General features: G+C 41.1%; 1 protein-coding gene across 3 annotated transcripts in view; it reads right to left on the bottom strand.

The window, feature by feature from the left end:
* LOC126251524 (transmembrane 6 superfamily member 1-like) overlaps positions 1–17317 on the bottom strand; it is a 224976-nt gene extending 207659 nt beyond the window's left edge. For 2 of the 3 annotated variants that reach the window (XM_049952013.1, XM_049952010.1), the window contains exon 1: positions 17166–17317. In XM_049952013.1, the coding sequence (XP_049807970.1) occupies positions 17166–17177 (12 nt within the window). In that variant the 5' untranslated portion in view covers positions 17178–17317. Of the gene's footprint in view, positions 1–11817; positions 11905–17165 lie in introns of those variants that run through there. The other variant, XM_049952012.1, reaches the window with a different exon arrangement.
* Between the last annotated feature and the right edge of the window lie 2960 nt (positions 17318–20277).

Below are 20277 nucleotides of genomic sequence, written 5' to 3'. Positions count from 1 at the left end.
AGCACAATTCCTGTTCACACCACCATGTATTCTCCTCAATAACTGTCTCTTTTCAGATTTTTCGGTCCTGAAATGGTGTTCCATGGTCTCTACAGATGAGAATCCATCGAGAATGACTCTCCGGACCACATCTGTGGAAAGAACATTGGCCCACTGTTTGACTGTTCTGGTGGCATGTTGATGGTTCCACTGTAGATGTTCCCTTCTGTAAAGACATGTCAGATGTACACATACAGCAGGTCTCCGGCATTAAAGGCCAGTCTGCAGAAGCCTTCTGTACACCATTTGCCTCTATACAATATGTCCTGTGAATGCTGTGTCAGATGCCAGTTGCTGTGCAGTACTAAGACAGTACCATTGTCCCCTTACAGCCAAATAACAGTCCTCTCTTTCTAATGTCAGGTGTGGTCAGCCCTGCTCTGGCCTTCAAGATACATTTCCAGTTTCTATGAACTGTTGCCACATCTGAAAAACAACAGAACGATTCAAGTTAAGCCATCGTGCCATATCAGTTTGCAGCTGTCCTGCTTCCATTCTTCCTATGTCCCTCCACTGCAGAGAGTCTCGTACACATCTTCACTGTGCCATACAGCACCACCTATGACTGTGTATTCAGCGATTGTGGATTTGGACTATCTGGGAAACAGTAACCCATTTGACAGATGCCCTGATGTCTTGCACTGGTGTGGCTGTTTGTTGACCAGAAAGCTATCTTCCATGCAGAACACGGTCATATGGACATCTGTTGCTATTTGTCTGATTATACTGTGAATTAGACACATGATAGAGAAATTGTGGTTTGTTGCTTTAATTTTGGACACCAGTGTAGACACTTGATCCATTCTACACCAGGTATCTGATAACTTAAGGTATTCTTCATTGTGTGGTTTCAGTATGTACATATCTTTCACAGTTGTTGTTGTTGTTGTTGTTGTTGTGTCATCTATACAAAATTCAAATTTAGATGGCAACTCATTTACAAATACCATAAATAGTAGTAGTTCCAGCTTTCATCCATAGGGAACTCCTTCAGTAACATTTTGCAACTTTCACTGTTGTGGTTTATGATTTATTTTCTGTTATTGAGAAAGGATTCAATCAACGATAGTGTCAATCCCTGAATGCACTCTCTAGTGTTTCAACTACTATTTTTAATTACCTTTAGTATCAACTCAAAAGGAGTGACAAGGCTCATTTAGTGGCAGATTCAACATACGTGCATGTGGTTCACTTTGTTGGCAACAATCTATAAGGGAATCTCCAACCATGAAAATTCTGGAACAGCAGTGAGAACTGCTGCAATTGATGCAATGGAGCAGGTAGAACAAGAGTAGCAAAACAAAAAACTGTTCCAAGTCCACCTGGAACAGTATCAACAGCACTACCAAATATTCAGCCAGATCTTGCAGCAACAAGTGCATCCATTGAACAAAACCCCTTTGTTGCTGCAATCTCAAGTATTTAATAATGGAAGTAAGGAATGGGACTCTTATCAGCATAAACTGGATGCTCGTTTTCAGGCAAGTAACATACCTGATGTCAATTTGCAATGTGTCTATTTGGTGTCTTCTATTTCACAAATTTATGAGAAGAAGGAAAAAGACCTTCATTACTCCACATTAAGGTTGCCTTTAGTGCAAAAAGGGGTACACACTACAGCAACAAAAATTTTTGATCTCTTACCCAGTGATATAAAATGTCTCACAGATAGCAAAGTAAAATTTGAAAAAAATTGAAAAAATTTCTCCTTGACAACTCTTTCTGTTCCCTGGACATATTTCTATTATTATAAAGTGTACAAGGTGGTGGGTATATCCTCCGATCATGTACTCTATGTGATTTCTGTTACTGGCTATCATAGCCAGCCACAGTTATTCCATCTGTGATGCTCGACTGTGCTCCTGTACCTCCCACATCACAATATTCCACCCCCCACAGGGACCTTGGACGATGCTTCATATAGTGTGCTCACTCTGATCGTATAGACACCACGGCCACATCAGGTGACATCAGACATCCGTGCTGCGCCATGTTACCATGTCTACCACATTGTTTCTGTGTGTGGTCACCACCTCAACCTCCCCCCCCCCCCCTCGCCAACAACCTCAGATGACGACACCAAGGGACAATTCTGTACATTCAATCAAAATTTCACCACTCATCAAATAAGCAGCCTCCAGGCCTTCTGACTCGACTTTCTCTGACACAACAGGTACTGACAGGCAGGTTTCCTAAATAACTGCCCTCCTTCCCCCCCCCCCCCCCCCCCAGTCAAAAGAAAACCCTCGAACCTGGTTCGTCCGGGCTGACAACCTCTTCAACCTTCACACAGTATTACAAAAAATGACTCGCACTTCACTACCTCATCAGCCATCTTCACAAACATTTGGACTTGATCAGTGATTTAGTTCTGCGCCTGCCCATTCACCACAAGTATACTACTGCAAAAGCCACTATCATCAAGTGTTGATCATGCCCTCCATCCAAGTGTTACAACACATCATATATGAAGAGAATTGGGGATTACAGACCCCACCCCAGCTCTAGCAATGCCTATGTGCACTGGTTGATGTAAAATTCACAGCAGACATTGCGCTGTGGACCATATGTCTCGACAAACTTCCATACGAGTTACAACTACAATTAGTGTCTCCTGCCTCAGATACTTTGGAGATTAACCTGTGCACTGCTGACCAAACTTACAGCATTCTTTGGCACCAGCATCTACTTACCAACGCGGGAGTCATCAAGGAGGATAGGACTGGTACCAGTGACTACACTCCCCTGCTCCCCTCACTTTGACTGGTCAGCAGAGCTCGTGCATGCTCAACTTCAAGATGACATGCAACCCCCTGGTGGCAGCCTCCATGCACAACCTGCACCACGCATCTGATCTCCGCCGATTTGGCAGGAGTTTCTTCTGACCACATGGTAGACTACACTCAGACTCCAATGATGGTATGCAAGCAGCATGGAATCCACCTCACCCTGTGAATCTACTGGGCTGATTTCACACTATATTTGGTGACGCAGCATGAAACTGCCAACCTCCCTGTGGGTTCCCAAACTCTTCCTGCAGACCAGTTTAGGTGCACTGGCCTACATTACCTCCTCATCACATCTCACCAAGCAAAAGTCAGTGTATGCAACATCTGTGCCAAGTGGCCCTCTATATGTAGTGGACTGCACCTCTGCCCTTAAACATGTTATTGATATTGGTGTGGAGGTCAGTGTCATTCCTACCGCACTGCTCCCTCCACACACATCCCCGCCCAAACTGATTTAATGTGCTGCAACCAACTCCAGGATCAACATTCTGGACACCACAGACATTCAAGTGCATCTCACACATGGCCTCAGTTTTACATATACCTTCCACATCGCACATGTCATTGAAACTGAGTTAAGTATTGATTTCCTTAAAAATTTGGGATTTTTCCCTAACATCCAGGATGCAGCATTACTACACAATGTTTTCAGTTTCCTGATCCCAGCCTCATTTGGCTCTTCTGCCCCCTCTCCTCCCTTAAAGGAATCCCTCCTCAACTTTCTTTCCAAGAGTTCCTCTCTAATGAGTAAACTCACAATTTCATTGTTTGAGCTTACACTCAAGCACTCTGCTTCTCATACTCTATGAGCCCTCAATGACTCTCTTAGCCAATGGATTGAGGCAGCGTCCATGCAACTGGCACGGGCTCATCTGGCAGTACATATGCTATCTGACGTGGATACTGCAGGCCCAGATAACGCTTTGACAGACACCCTACCCCCACCCCCGGGATGCAGCCTCCTGCACAAATGTCTCAGGTCAGAGACATTGGACCTCTTGGTGTTTCTGTACAGTACAACCCCCCTTTGCGAACAGTGTCGTTCCTCTCATGGACTCAAATGATGCCCTGGTAGTTAGGGTTACTAACAGAACTAGTCACAAGATCAACACTACAAAAGGACCCCTGTGCAACACAAGCTTCAACACATACCTTGGTGCCTCAACCCAAAAAAATTGTGCCATGCTAAGGTTATCATCAGCGAGCTGTTAAGTGCAGGCATCGTTCACCAATCAGATAGTAATTGGTCTTCCCTTCCACCTTGTTCAAAAGAGAGAGGGGTCATTTCACTTCTGTGCGGATTACAGAGTCCTCAGTGCCCACACTATCAACAGTTATCCAGTCCCTCACATTCAGGACTTCGTTCAAATGCTCAATATTGCACAAGTGTTCAGCGAACCTGACTGCCACATTGCCTGTCATCAAATACCTATGTTCAAAGATTTCGCATACTGCTCTAATCACTCCTTGAATGCTGTTTCATGCCATACAGCCTCAAAAATGAGGCTCAGACGTGGCAGTAACGTGAACAACACCTGGCTCAAGCCATAGACACACTTTGTAACAATGGTATCAAAATCAGTCACAATAGGTCCCAGGTATGCAGTACCAGTGTAACTTCCCTTGATTACACCATACCAGCCAAAGCTATTTGACCAACATTCAACTGCGTCAAATTTATTTATAACTTCCCTCCGCCCACATATTACCATAAGTTGTGCAGATTCCTCAGTATTATTAACGTCTACCACTGACATCACCCCATGCTGGCTCCATGCAAGTTCCCCTCACCGACACTCTGACTGGAAAAAACACCTCCAGTGCTAGTAAAGTGCCATTGACAGATGAGATGCTTCAAGACTTCAAGAATTTTAAGTCTGCCCTTGCTCGTGCTGTCACACTGGCTCGCTGCATCTCAATCACCACCAATGCAAGTGATACATCCATTGGCATGGTACTGCAATAGCATGTCAGCGACAAAACCTAAACTTCCACATTCTTTTCCAAAACACACTGACCCATCAGTGTAAATAGCCAACGATCAACTGTGGACTCTTCGCAGACTACAAGGCAGTCAAACACTTCCATGAGGAAGGCAGTCAAATACCTCCATAAGGATATCGGGGAGGGGGGGGGGAGGCATGAGTTCATCATCATCCACTATTGGGCATGACACCTAAATGGGTACCCTTCGCCTGGTAGCAACACCACCTCTTTGATGGGCAGAGTTTGTAGTAATACACAATCTAGCCCAACCTGGCATCAAAACTGCTACCAAACTTCCAAACTTGTCACTAAGTGGTTCATCTGGCCAAGTGTCAAGAGTGGCTGCTGCGACTGGATGCATATTTGCATCCCTTGCTAGTGGAGTAAAGTCAGTAGATATGCACAGTTTCCCCCCTTGGGACATTTGACATCCCAGAAGCATGACTGCACCACATACACATCAACATCATCGGCCTGGTTGGTTGGTTTAAAGGGGGGGGGGGGGGGGAGACGTATATCATCGGTCCCTTGTTCCCAGTAGAACAATTCCGCAAGGGAAAGAAGAAAATAAAAAAAGACATACGGCACAACAACAGGAGAAAGGAAGAACCAGAAGAATGACAGGAGGACAACAAACACTACAATGGACAAAACAGGACAATAAAATCACAGAGAGACACAAGAAACAGGGAGAAGAAACTAAAAACAAGAAAGCAGATTACCATGGCTGGCTGACCATAAGAATAAAAAAGGAGAAGCCAGCCACTCTGCAACACATTAAAACCTCTACCCTAAAAGGCCTGGGGTGAACGACACACAGGGACAAAGGACATGCACTAAAACTAGGATCAAATGATAAAACCCACCCTCACGAATAAAACGTAAAACTAAAGCTGCTGTTGAGGCATTGTCACCCAACACCGAAGGTAGGGTGCTGGGAAAGTCAAAAGTACACCGCTGAGTGGCTTAAAGTGGGCAGTCCAGCAAGAGGTGGACGACTGTCATTTGGGAGCCACAGCGACACTGAGATGGGTCCTCACGACGGAGGAGGTAACCATGTGTGAGCCACATATGGCCAATGCTGAGCTGACAAAGGACAACTGATTCCCTGTGAGAAGCCTGCAGGGAAGACTTCCTCACATTCGCAATCTCCTTAATGACACACAGTTTGTTGTGCATACTGTTATGCCACTCCGTCTCCCAAAGCCGAGAAACCCTGCGACGTAAGACAGGATGCAGGTCCATTTCAGAGATGCCCATCTCCAGGAGTGGTTTCCACGCAGCCTGTTTGGCCAGCCTGTCAGCAAGTTCATTGCCTGGGATTCCAACATGTCCTGGGGACAACACAAGCACCACTGAATGACTGGCCATTCCAGGGCAGAGATGGACTCCTGGATGTTCGCTACCAAAGGATGGTGAAGGTAAAACTGGTCAATAGCTTGTAAGCTGCTCATGGAGTCAGAACAGAGAAGAAACGACTTACCAGAACAGGAAAGGACGTACTGAAGTGCACAAGATATGGCCACAAGCTCTGCAGCCAGTGGGCAAGGAATCTGTTCAGTATAGCCTATGTGGACTTAGGCGAAGCCAATATTACCATCAGCTATCGAGCCGTCAGTGTAAACAACTTCAGAGCTCCGGAACACATCAAGAATCGAGAGGAAGTGACAATAGAGAGCGGCGGGGTTAACGGAGTTCTTAGGGCCATGCACAAGGTCCAGACGAAGCTTTGGCTGAGTGGTACACCATGGAGGTGTACGTGAATGGACCTCAAGTAGAGGTGGTAAAGGGAAGTAATCCAGTTCTGAGAGAAGGGATCACACGTGAACCACAATTGTGAGCCCTGACCAGGGTCGCCGATGGGGGAGATGAACTGCTGCATCATTACTGGTGAGCAGTTGAGCACATCGGATCCGCAATGGGGGGACTCCTGCCTCCACCAGAACACTGGTCACCAGACTCGTTCTAAAATCTCCTGTCGCTAGGTGAACACCACAGTGGTGCAGTGGGTCGAGTAAACGCAATGCAGAGGGCGCCGCCGAACCATAAACCAGACTCCCATAGGATACCAAAATTTTAAGACAACCTCCGAGCCCTCCAACTGTGAAGTGCTTTCTGTAATACAGTTTTTTTAACGCGTAGAATGTTGAGACAGCTGAAATTCATCATCAACTTGTAGAGATTTATGGGGAAAATTAGTGACTGATGGAATGGTGAGAAAGTAGGCGAGACAATTCAATGATGGAGAAATCAATCTTCATGATGAAGCATGGACTGGGTGGCCTTCTGTTATCAGTAATGGTTTGGTTGAGAAAGAGAATAAGAAAACTCATTAAACCACACGGTTCAAAATAACAATTTTCTGTGATTAGTTTTCACAAATTTCAAAACACTGGTGCATGACATTGTCACAAACTGCTTAAATTTTCGAAAATTGTGTTCTGAAAATGCTTAGGGATGCGCATAAAATGAAGCAACTTGGCAGGGCTTAGACATTTCTTACCTGATATAGTGATAAGGGAGATGAGTTCTTAAATAGAACTGTGACTGGTGATGAAACGGGTTTGTCATATCACTCCAGAATGAAAACAACATTCAATGAGTGGAGGCATTCATGATCCCCCCCCCCCCCCCCCCAAAAAAAAAAAATCAAAACAATGTTGTCAGCACAAAAAAATCACGTGCACTGTGTTCTTGGACAGACAGGGATTCTGCTTGACGAGTTCCTTCCCAGAGGTGACGCTGTCAATCTAGTACAATATTGTGAATCACTGAGAAAACTTTGGCACACAATTCAAACAAAAGACGTGGAATGCTCAGTCAAGGGATTGTGTTGCTTCATGACAACGCATGTTGTGTCACTCAAAATCCTATTCAACAATATATTTGGATGGGAGCAGTTTTCTCATCTACCTCACAGCCCGGATCTCGCACCTTCTGACTACCATGTTTTCTTGAACCTGAAGCATGATTTTGGAGGAAGGTGGTTTGACAACAATGATGATGCAGAAAACAGGGTTTAGCAGCGGCTGTCTTCACTGACAGCATCTTTCTATGACGGGCATAGGAAAGTTGTTTCCCACTATGACAACAAATGTTTGAACAATGGTGGCAGCTGTGTAGAAGAATAGTTTAAGAAGTGCTCCTTCTCATAAAAATAAATTCTGGTTCGGGGAAAAAAAAATAAATAAATTATGAGGTTTCTTTCCAAAACAAGACACCCTTTCGAGACATGCCTCGTAAATCATTCCAGAACTATCCACAACACAACTATTGACTCAGTAACACAGTTTGTGTTTACTGTTGTAAACTCACTCATGTTAAGCTTGGTGGCTCAGTGGATAGGGTCAGACTACAAATCAACAGGTCCATGATTCCACCCTGTCAGCCCCCAATTTGTTTCTATCAACTCTGGCAGTGAGTAGCATTTATAAAAAAACATTGCATTGTGCACCATTGTTTGGTATCCATGTTAGACTGAACTTCCCCTCTAACTGGCTGGTTAAGTCAGTTCAAAGGTCAGAGGGGGATAACAGATCAGTCAACAGAAAAGCACTATGGTATTCAAAGCAAACTTCAGGTTATAACACCTGTGACAACACTCACCTGCTTTGTTTCTTCATTGATTGTCCTCACTGTTTACGTACTGGCTGAAAACATAGGGAGTGGAAGTGCATCTACTGTCTACTGTAAATGATGTAGCCGACAGATACAGTGGCGTTTCAAAGTCTTTTACTTTAACTGTTCACAACCCCCCAATACTGCACAGTTATATGGCCAGTGCACTATTGTTTAACTTTCAATAAGCCTCATTAATAGGTTGCAGGCAAACATCCACATACCACTACAATAGTTTCCTATTGAACATCTTCGAGCAGTAAAAACCTAACTACACAGTTCTTGAAGAGTAGAAAGGTATGTATGGAGCAGACACTGTCATTGTTTTAACACAGGGCCTAATTGTGTAACACTTCTTTCACAGTTAAGCTGAAGCACTGTTGTTGTTCTAACCAACACAGGTTTCTCATCTGAAACTCGGCCATGGACTGACTGTCTCAGGAATAAGAATCAGGTCCTTATATATACTCACAATAATAGGTGCTGAAACTACACATTGTTTGAAGTTTACTTTACAGAAATTACAATTAAAACTTAACTCATTAAATTAACTGAATACATCGAAAAATTGGTTGTTTTTAACAGTTTCTTCTACCACAAGGATTCGGCCAAATTATTTGTTTATATGATGAAATTAACACACACTATGTGATCAAAAGCATCCAGACATGTCGCTCAAAATGACTTCCAAGTTCGTGGTGCCCTCCATCGGTAGTGCTGGAATTCAGGATGGTGTTGGCCCACCCGTAGCTTTGACGACAGCTTCCACTCTCGCAACATATGTTCATCAGGTGCTGAAAGGTTCCTTGGGGAATGGCAGCCCATTCTTCATGGAGCGCTGCACTGAGGAGAGGTATTGATGTCTGTCTGTGAGGCCTGGCACGAAGGTGGTGTTCCGAGACATCTCAAAAGCGTTCTATAGGATTCAGATCAGGACTCTCTGCAAGCCAGTCCATTACAGGGATGTTATTGTCTTGTAACCACTCCGCCACAGACCGTACATTATGAACAGATGCTCGATCATGTTGAAAGATGAAATCGCCATCCCTGAGTTGCTCTTCAACAGTGGGAAGCAAGAAGGTGCTTAAAATATCAATGTAGGCCTGTGCTGTAATAGTGCCACACAAATAAACAAGGGGCCAAGCCCCCTCCATGAAAAGCATGACCACACCATAACACCACCGCCTCCAAATTTTACTGTTGGCACTACACACGCTGGCAGATGATGTTCACCGGGCATTCACTACACCCACACTCTGCCACATTGTGCACCGTGATTCGTCACTCCACACAACGTTTTTCCACTGTTGAATTGTCCAATGTTTACACTCCTTACACAAAGCGAGGTGTTGTTTGGCATTTACTGGTGTGATGTGTGGCTTATGAGCAGCCACTCGACCATGAAATCCAAATTTTCTCACCTCCCACCTAACTGCCATAGTACTTGCAGTGGAAGCTGATGCAGTCTGGAATTCGTGTGTGATGGTCTGGATAAATGTCTGCGTATTGCACATCATGACCCTCTTCAACTGTTGGTGGTCTCTTTCAGTCAACAGAATAGGTCGGCCTGTAAGCTTTTGTGCTGTATGTGTCCCTTCACGTTTCCACTTCACTATCACATCGGAAACAGTGGACCTAGGAATGTTTAGGGGTGTGGAAATCTCGCACACAGACATATGACACACGTGACACCCAGTCATCTGACCATATTCAAATTCCGTGAGTTCCACGGAGTGTCCCATTCTGCTCTCTCACGATGTCTTATGACAACTGAGGTCGCTGGTATGAAGTACCTGGCAGTAGGTGGCAGCACAATGCACCTAATATGAAAAACGTATGTTTTTAGGGGTGTCCAGATACTTTTGATCACACAGTGTATATAATCACGCAAACAATACTTTTAACAAAACCGTTAATTACTTTGGAATTAATGAAGGGCTGGCTTTGCTAACGTGTTTTTGAACAGAGCCAAATAAATACTTAAAGAATGCTAGTGTTTTGTCTTCCAAACGTTTATAATTATTAAAGAATTTATGTTTGTTTCTAAGTCACCAATAGAATTTAAGTTACAAAACAGTGACCGATTTCACCCTATAATGAAAGACACTAACTGTGAATAGTCAAAATAAATTAGAAAACTGACTACATACATAAAACTAAGCATCAAATTAGATCTGGTGTTATAGTCTTTAAAACTGAGGGCCAACCTTTCTCTTTTATGGAAATGCAGATTACATTCAGATACGTTAATGGTTAGTAGTTAAAACTGAAAAAACGAATTTAAGTAAGCAGATGGCAAAATAAGAGGGGAAGTAAAAATATCCCAGCTTGCTTCGTCACACACCTTTACTTATTTTAAATACAATCAGACAACCCTAATGTGTTGACGCCAGCCCTGAAGGACAGGTGTGGCTTCAATAAGCCAACAACTTAAAGTAAATGCTACAGTTCCTGTTTAGAACAAGGAAGCAGTGCCCCTATCAAACTACAGTTGATATTAACAGTACAGACCACATAGGTGCTGTTTAGCTAGATGATGGTATCTATGTCACTATTATACACAAAGACCTATTAGTTACTGGGTCACCAACATTGTTATTGACAAAGCTTAGGCTTACTACATAAAGTGGGCAAACTACTCCCCTAAAACCACAAACTTCCGTCTCAGTTACCTTCGAGATTGCAAAGTTGATATTACTTGTCATACTTAATCCTTTATGTTTGGCAAAGACTCTGAAGGAAGAAAGATTGGATTTAACATCCTGTTGACATGAAGATCATTAAAGATGAAGCACAAGTTCAGATTGTGTTTATGATGGGAAAGGAAATTGGCTCTGCCCTTTCAAGGGAAACATCCTGGCATTTGCCTGGAGCAATTTAGGGAAAAAACGAAACCTAAATCTGGATGGCCGAACATGGATTTGAACCATTATCCTCCAGAGTGTGAGTCCAGTGTGCTAACCACCGCGCCATCTTGCTCGGTGCAAAGACCTGGTAATGGCAATATCAACATACATAGATAACAAGGAGCTATTAAAAGAGTTCGCACAATGGCTGCCAGGAGTACAGTGATTACATTTCTGTTTGCAGCATGTGACACTGTATGACAGTTTTGTTCTGACAAAACTTCACCTAATTACCAATCAAGTTTGTGAGATAGGCCTACCTCTGCAACAATTGTACTTATTTCATTATATGTTTGGATTGTCCTGCATGTGCAGTGGTGACCTGGTTTATCCTTAATAAAATGTTGTTCACAATACACCAGAATTAACATTTCGTATCTGTAACTATATGAGTAACATGCACTTCACATTTAGTTTGGAAGGCTATCAACTCTCGTGACAACTTTCTGTTTTGATTCAAAATTCATGACATAGTTTACCTGGTCTCACAAATCATTCCATTCACAGATCTGGTCCTTCTTTGACAGACTTAGTATGCCATCTTCAGCTGCTCATGTTGTGCTCACATCTCAATTAAATCTTCTGGATTACTGCTTTTAAGTACACCAAGATCAGTCCCGTTTGCTTTGTGGTATGACCAAAGAAGCTAGACTAACTGCAAGAACAAGTCATCACTCCCATCTCATTCACCCATTGTCATAATAAGCAAGCTCAATGGACTATTAAGAGTCTGCAGTGATTTCAGTTCCCCATAAAATGCTGCTCAGTCTGAAGCAGATACTTCCCCAATTTTTCACTCAAATGAACTAATCGCCAAACTACCTGAAGACAAGTAATTCTCAAAAATGAAGAACTAATGGCCAAACTACCTGAAGACAAATAATTCTCAAAAATAGATTCAACAGCAATTAACAACATTCCCTATGGTGACATTGTTATAAGAGGTCCATACCAAGGCAATCATCTGAAAATCTGCAAATTTTATTCCACATACCACAAAACAGTGGTCGCAAGTGCAACCTGTGTTAAGTGTTTGTTATTTCCAGTTGCAGCAGGATATTACACAAGGAGATGTTGAGATCAACACAACACCATGTCAAGGCAATTGGAAAAACTATCCACACCTAAAAATGTTAAAGAGTTACAATAATTTTTTAGGCGTGATCAGTTTCATGACATCTTCTAGCAATTCCAAAGCAAGATCTTTGTAGGAGTTTCATTGTCTGCGTCTGGAAGGACAGGAGAGGCAGTGGCACACAACATTTACAACTGACTCACATATTCTGGCAGAGCTTTGACTACCTCATGTTGTACCCTGAAGGGAGTTGACATCTTCCTTATATTTTGCAACCTGATATTCTGCTGCACTGTCAACCAGTGTAATAATATTGTTTGTTCCTATGCCCCTCTTGCTGCCAACCCATTGGCTAGTAGGTCATATTCCTGTGGAATGTCCAAGTGCAAGACCTGTTCCATAAATCCACTCATCTCCCATTTTCACCCTGCCTCTGGCACTCCCTATCCCATCAGAGGCAGGGCCATCTGTGAAAGAAACTACCTCAATAACATCATAGGAGAACAGAATGCTATTTTTATATGACTATGGACAGCCTAGCTATCCAAACGAAGAGTCATGATGAAATTGTAGCTGTGGGTCACATAGGCCACCTACTAGTAGAGTATACAGCACAACATAATGTAGTTGACTTCGGTGGCTGTTTCAAGACCCATGTCATCTGGATTCCCTCTGTCTCCCTACACCAGCTTTTCAAAATTGTGCAGCTGGAAACTTTCTCTGCAATGTATATTTCAGTCCTGTATTCCCTGGTCATGAAGTCCACTGCATGGCTCCAAAGCCTTTCCTGTTCCCACCCTCCTACACCAGTCACACACTGCTCCTGAAACTTTACACTTCAGTAGTAGCTTGACATGGTAACCACTCTCTGTCTCCTACTCTACAACACCCACACTTTACTACCAGCCACAATGTGCAGATGCCTGTCACCTTCGATGAATGCATTACATGTTCCAGACTGGCATGTCACTGCTCAGAATGATGTCAAATTTGAACTGGGTGTATCAAAGAAGCAGTAAATGTTATGTAAAAAAACATTAGACTGTGCTGTAAGTGTCTTAGTGTAAATAGGCTCTGATGCAAATGAAAGATGAATTGCAACTGATTAATACTGCGCAAGTTGCACATAACTGTATCATGTAATGCACATAACTGTAGAATTGTGGCACTCGACAGTTGCAGCACTGGTAATTAGGTAAGCCCATCCACCACACTGAATGGAAAAAAAAAACAGTTTTTAACTGTTCTGAGGCCGAAAACAACATTTTAAAGCAACACTGAAATTGGTTTTTAACTGCCCTGAGGCCAAAAAGTGCATAAAAAACTACAATGAAATCAGTTTTTCATTGTTGTGAGATTGGCAGAAGACATGTTCCATATGCTCTCCACCATTTTCCACTCCAAGTTGAAATCAAGAAACAGCATGAACCACAACAGATTGCAGTACCTGAAGAGTCACATTCAGAATATGTTGCACAATGTATGCATTCAACACAGCTACATCTGTAATTGAAGTAGTGGAAACAGAATCTTCCAGATAACTTGCAGCAAGAAGTCACAAAGATTACGATCAGTTGATCTGGACCAGCAGGCTGTACGCAAATGATGGCTGATAATTCTAGTATTTCCAAAATGCCTCTGTGACAGAAGCTTCACTGGCTGTACAATGAGCAGAAAAATGCCATCTTGCATAAAATCGATCCTACCCACATACCCATGATGCTGAAGGGTTGGATTGACGATGGTGTGCAGAAGACTCTCACAGTGTTTATGATGATGCACTGTAACAGAACTTATAGGACACATTTCTTTGAAAAGATATGGCCCTGCAATAAAAAATACTAGCCTGCACCACGCAGTTACCTTTGCAGGATCAAACAGTGCTGTTAGGTGAGTGAGCGGATTTTCCGGTGCCCTTATTCTGCAATTCTGTGTATTGACATGTCCCTGGAGATGGGCTTTGTCTGTCCACAGAGTGTTTCATGGCTACTTGTTGTACACTCCCATGCGAACAAGGAATTCTAGAGCAAACATTTGTTTCACTGGCAGGTCAGCATGAGGGTAACTTCTGACTATGGGTAATTATGTATGGAAAGAAATACAGGATGTTTTGTAGAATTTTATGCACCATGCTCACAAGAATGTCCAAAGTTCGAGCAAGTCCCCATGCACTACATGTCTGCACACCACCACTCAAGCCGCCGCCCCCCCCCCCCACATCATCTGCTGAAACCTAATCAACTATCTTCCTCCCCTCCTCCAGCCACACTATACTTCGAAAGACACTGTCTTTCTGAGTTTCTTAATCATTTTCTCCAGATCATTCACAGACATTGGACCAATGCCATTTTTCACATCCTAAAGTATCCAGAACTTCTGCAGAGCTACTAGCACACAGCCATCGTTCCTGTAAGAAAGCTTCACCAGCAATGGATGGTTCTCCATTGCAACAGTAATTCTTAGCATCTCAGATGCAAAATGAGAAACAGCCATGTATCCCATGTCTTATTTTACATATTCTGCCACCTGCAGCACCATATAATGGCAAAATTTTCGTTTCCCTATCATTTTCTCCTCCTTCAATAATGTTCCGTTGGAATTTCACATCATTCTGAGCTATGGTCCTTTTTGAAATTTTTAATTAAATCACAATTGGCTTAGCTGTCAGTGTGATGGAACAGCCTACAGAATGCTCGGTCCAGTTGATGAGATTAAAAAAAAAAAAAAAAAAAAAAAAAAAAAAAAAAGCATACAAATGATGTATCTCAAAATATCTACAGTTTTTATTCTTTACTGCAGAATATGAAGAAAAATAGTAGGGTCTTGAGAAGTCTAAATCATTTCTTCCTGACACTGTAACAAACGTTCTCCATGACTTTGCTTAGTGAGAAACTGAAATGCTGAATGATTCAAGCATTTTGCCAAGGAATATAAATGAGGAATAAATTTCTTTCTAATGTGATGATCACAGGATTCATTTAAAATCAACAGTGTGAACAATACAAAAAGAAAGTAATGCAGTAATATTTACTATTTCTCAATGATAAACCTCACACTATCAATTTTCCACACAATTAGTTTATTTTCGTGAACCACTTTCTGGCTTATAAACTATCTTCAGAAAGCAAACTGATAAACAATTTTGAATGTAACTATGTGTAATACATTCTTCACAATTCATCACCCATTGACGACAACTGTCAGTTGTTGCTTTAAAATTACCGTTGAAGCCAAAGACCAGTCACAAAATAAATAATACGTAATACTCACAGTCTGAAATTTATATTGACAAGTGTCAAATTGTTTTATCAGGCAGCAATGAAGGAAATAATCTAGTATTATAACAAGATTTTAATTTATTTAGGGCTTCAGAGGTACCCACAACTCACATGCATGCTCTTTTCATTGCAAAACTCTACAACATAATCAAAATATGAGGGAACTGTCAGCATAAATTAAAAAGTTATAAATTTTGTGAAAGGTGGTACCACATGGGCAATGCAATGGTTAAGACTACTGACCATAAGACCAAACAATTACTACTGCAGTTCTTCTGATACACAGACCACATTTCTAACACATGCAGGCCCTAGTTAAGCAATTACTTTTCCCACCAGGAAAGTGTACAGACTAGAATGCTTAAACTACCTTTCTGAAACTTATTTTAATGACTAGTAAGACTAATACGCATATGCATGACAAAAAATGTAAAATGGCCACTATCGAATGACAAGAGAGAAGAACGTCAGCTCGTATATACACAGAATCCTTTGCAAACATATCTTAATCTATGGCTGACTAAAAGAAAGCAAACTGTTTGTAAATCAAATTGTTATTCTACTATATTCATTGATATTTATCTTACCACTGATGGCATAAGCTTAAAACTTTGGACTTTCTGAAAATGACCATTTCTAGTAGGAACAATGTAGGCTATGTTGAAATAATCAACTTTGTTGGAACCCAAAACAAGCATTCTGAACAGCACGCTGGACCGAATTTAGGAAATTCAGCTATCTTGGGTTACTGATACTGTGAGGTCGTACATAAAATAAGAAAATTTTCGGGGGGTGGATCAGATACGCCTTTTGGACCCTGCAATTCATAAGAAGTAAAAAGTTATTGCAGGCATTTTTCTATCTTTACTCAGTTCTGAAAGAGAAGAAATGTTATTTGCTTCTTTAAACTTTCTGGGGGTATCCCTTCAATTGCATTGCTGCATACGTCCACACTTTTAGGTCCTGCTGATACTCATGGAAAACTGCAATCAGTGCAATGGCTGAATATATAAGAGGATACCCTGATTTACCACATTGCTCCAAAACACTTATGAAATATACAACCCGGAAAACACGAAAGAATAAATGCATGATATGCGTGGACAGCTTTACTAAGAAACTAAAAAGTCGGTAAGAACTTGGATTCCGCAAGCGAAATAGTCTGTCGTGAAATTTGTGCCGTAGGCTATTAATGCTTGGACTGATGAATGGATGTAGAAAATGCTACAGCGTTTTAATCTTCGTTAGCTTTTCTAGTAAACACGTTACAAGAAATTGTTCCAGCAGAATAAAAACAGACCATTTGTAGTGTTGTATACGTCGTAATGAAAGTTATGTAAAATATGTAGGGCAAATACTACTAACTCAAACAGACAATGTATTGTGTTTCTTTCGAAACGTAATGTAACAATCGAATACAATGTAAGCAACTTGATGGCTGCTATTAAAAAAACAAAAATATTTTTCGGCGTACCGGTACCATCATTCCTGTGTTCAAACGGAACAAGTCACTTCTGAGCTACTGAGATAAAATCATTGCCTGACGTTATCACGGCTAAATGGGTATTTAGTGATAAATAACTGTTCTAAACTATTCCTAGCACGATTCACTGTGACCTGCGATATCTCCTGGGTGGTAATGCTATTATACAATCGCAACAAATTTGGTACTCAAACTGAATTTCTTTCGAGCAGAATGTTGACATAGCAAGTATTGGGTACTGACACAGTACCACATTGACACGCAAGAAATGATTTCATGAATCACATCTTAAACCATTTTCATGTGACAGGGCAAACACCACCTCCAGTCAATTTACATTTTGTATTTCGTATGGCAAGTTTCTTCGACGACAGAATTACAGATCGTGCCACACATGCAATACAATGCATTACGTTAGTGTTCAATTTCAGGCACGTGCTTCTTGCAACAGCGCAGTGGCGCATGCGCATTTCTGCAAAAGTGCAAAGTCCTTTCCCGGAAATTGCACCGCTTCCCGCCTACGGTAGGAATCTTTGCGCGTTTCAGTAGACGTCTAGACGATTTGATTGAAGTTACGCAGTAAATCGATTTATGTGCAATAATGTCTGTTGACACACTTAAATTTGTATGTGATTACAGACATAGAAAAGTCGCATGGACTACCGCTTAGAGATTAGTTGAATAAAACTTTGAGACCTGAGCGCCAAGTATTAGATGAAAAGTTCACGATCATATTACTCTATAAACTCTAAAGATTAGATACCACAAGCTTCGTAACAGGAAAACACACGAGAATAAGTCAGAACTTTATGGAAAGTGTATGTGAAAACGGTGGACTAATATTCATGTCATGGCGACTTAATGGAACAACAACTGGAAGTCTGACATCTGACCAAAGAAACAATGGATACGTGTAGCTCCTCAACGAACTACTGGAAATAGGAAGAAAGGACATTGATGCCGAAAAAATACAAAATTAAAAACGCAGCCTCCATTCTACTGGATTCTGACACCTATAAAATTCCTAAATTCGTCAAGTCCAAGGATATTAGTCTACATGTCATCTTTCCTGACAATGACATAAACTTTGTTGATTGAAATTGCGTACAGATTGTTTTATAAAATAAAATACAAATGAGTCATTGAAATTTGACTAACCTTTACTTAATGAGTAAGAACATCTTTTAAGTGTTCCTCTATTTAAGAAATAATCACTGAACTGCTTTGGTTTGAAATGCAAAATAAATAGTTCGAACTGGTTGAAATGTTCCTTTTCTAAATAGTTAATAAAATATGCCCCAAACGTTTAATTACTGCTAAAAGACTTTCACAATAAATTTTCTCTATGTAAACAAATCTGTAACTTATGGACAAAAGTTCAACAAATCAATGTTCCTGTAACCAACCAGTGTACAAACACAGGTTACAATAAAAAGTCTCAAAATGAAACACTCTGCAGAGGTAGATGATGTACCTGATTTTTATTAATTCATTTGTCCATATAAATCTCTTTTCCATTATATCTATCGTATACAGGATATTGGACAGAAAACCTTTTTACCTATTGGTTTTTCATACATCAAACATACATTATTTAAATTTTTATAACAAATTGTCTCTGTACAGTTAACAATTACAGTTTTTAAAATACTGTATATTTTTAACTTATTTCTACAATTAAAAATACAAATTACATTTTTTCTTCCATGATATACTGTGAGATTGAATAGTAGCAGTTTTTCAGAAAGTAGGCTGTCGAAGACTTTTTAAAGCTCTGTAGTTCAGGATGAGATTTTATATGTCTTGGTACTCTGTCGTGTAATTTTGTCCCTATAAAGAAACGTTGGGACCGGATTACTGAGCCCTTAACTAACCTATTCTGGCGGTTTCCGGCGACTAGAGGAAGCAGTGTGATACTGGTGTGCAAGACTCACACGTCCCCCTCATCACTGGACTTAATTGGAGGTGCTTTGCCGATCTTTTTTTCAGGGTACTCGGCTGCGACGATCTGCCCAACTTTTTCTCCGAAGATATGATACTGTTTGGAGGATTTTTCTCTACTTTTAAAATGACTGCGTACACTCAAGATACTTTTAAACCAATCCTACTATACTTCACTCCCACAAATAGAACACCACATAACAGTTTTCACATACATGAATCATATTTCGTAAGCCCAATAACTCGTGGTCCGTCAGAAATTATTACATACTTATATAATAAATACAGTTCCAAAAATAATCTCTAAGTGTTCTCGCAAGTCTACCATCCGCAACTCTAGAGAGTCAGTAAGTTAGTAAGTCAAAAGTAAGTGTCTCTTCTTTTCTTTTTCACAATTCAACTGTTCACAATAATGACTGATGTAGCACCATCACGGAGTAAGGCGTGCTTGCACCTTGTACAGGGCTTGTAGCTTCTGTAACTCCACTTGCCCGTGTCGATCAACCGCCCACATTGCAGCATTCTCTTGACACACGTCCACCCTGCGCCCACGGAAAACCGGCGCGAGGTAGACACTCTCCCGTCTCTCACGCTCTTACGTAAAATATCGGGTGTTGGAGACGGTGTAAAGCCAAAGAAGGTCTCTAGAATTTGCGTCGAAATTCTCGAGACACTACATATCCCTCCCCTTAACTCGAACATTCGATATTTTATACATATTTAATATATATATATATATATATATATATATATATATATATATATATATATATATATATATATATATATATGTTTTTCATAAGTTCTTGAACTTCACAGGGTAAACTCTCTATATTTGCTTTTCACTGAATCTTTACACTATTTTGACATCTTTGAAGAATATAAACCTTTATTTTCTACTTCAATCCGTATTACTCTTACTTCTGTAAGGTGCTCCTTTCAACTCCACTCGTGAATTCCAGGTGACATGGACCCTTAAAAATTTTAGCCTTTACCCTTAATCCTTTATGCTAGTCCTTTCTTTGTTCATATCGACTAGTACCATCCTATACAGCTTTCTGTAGTCTGGAGGAACTCTAGAGAAAATTTATGAGCCTGTTCTTTCCAACACCCACAAATCTTAATACCGCTAGAGGTATTAAGAATTCAAACTTACCAGAAT

This window comes from Schistocerca nitens, chromosome 4, assembly GCF_023898315.1.
Source record: "Schistocerca nitens isolate TAMUIC-IGC-003100 chromosome 4, iqSchNite1.1, whole genome shotgun sequence".
NCBI lineage: Eukaryota > Metazoa > Arthropoda > Insecta > Orthoptera > Acrididae > Schistocerca > Schistocerca nitens.
This window is presented reverse-complemented; position numbering and strand designations above follow the sequence as displayed.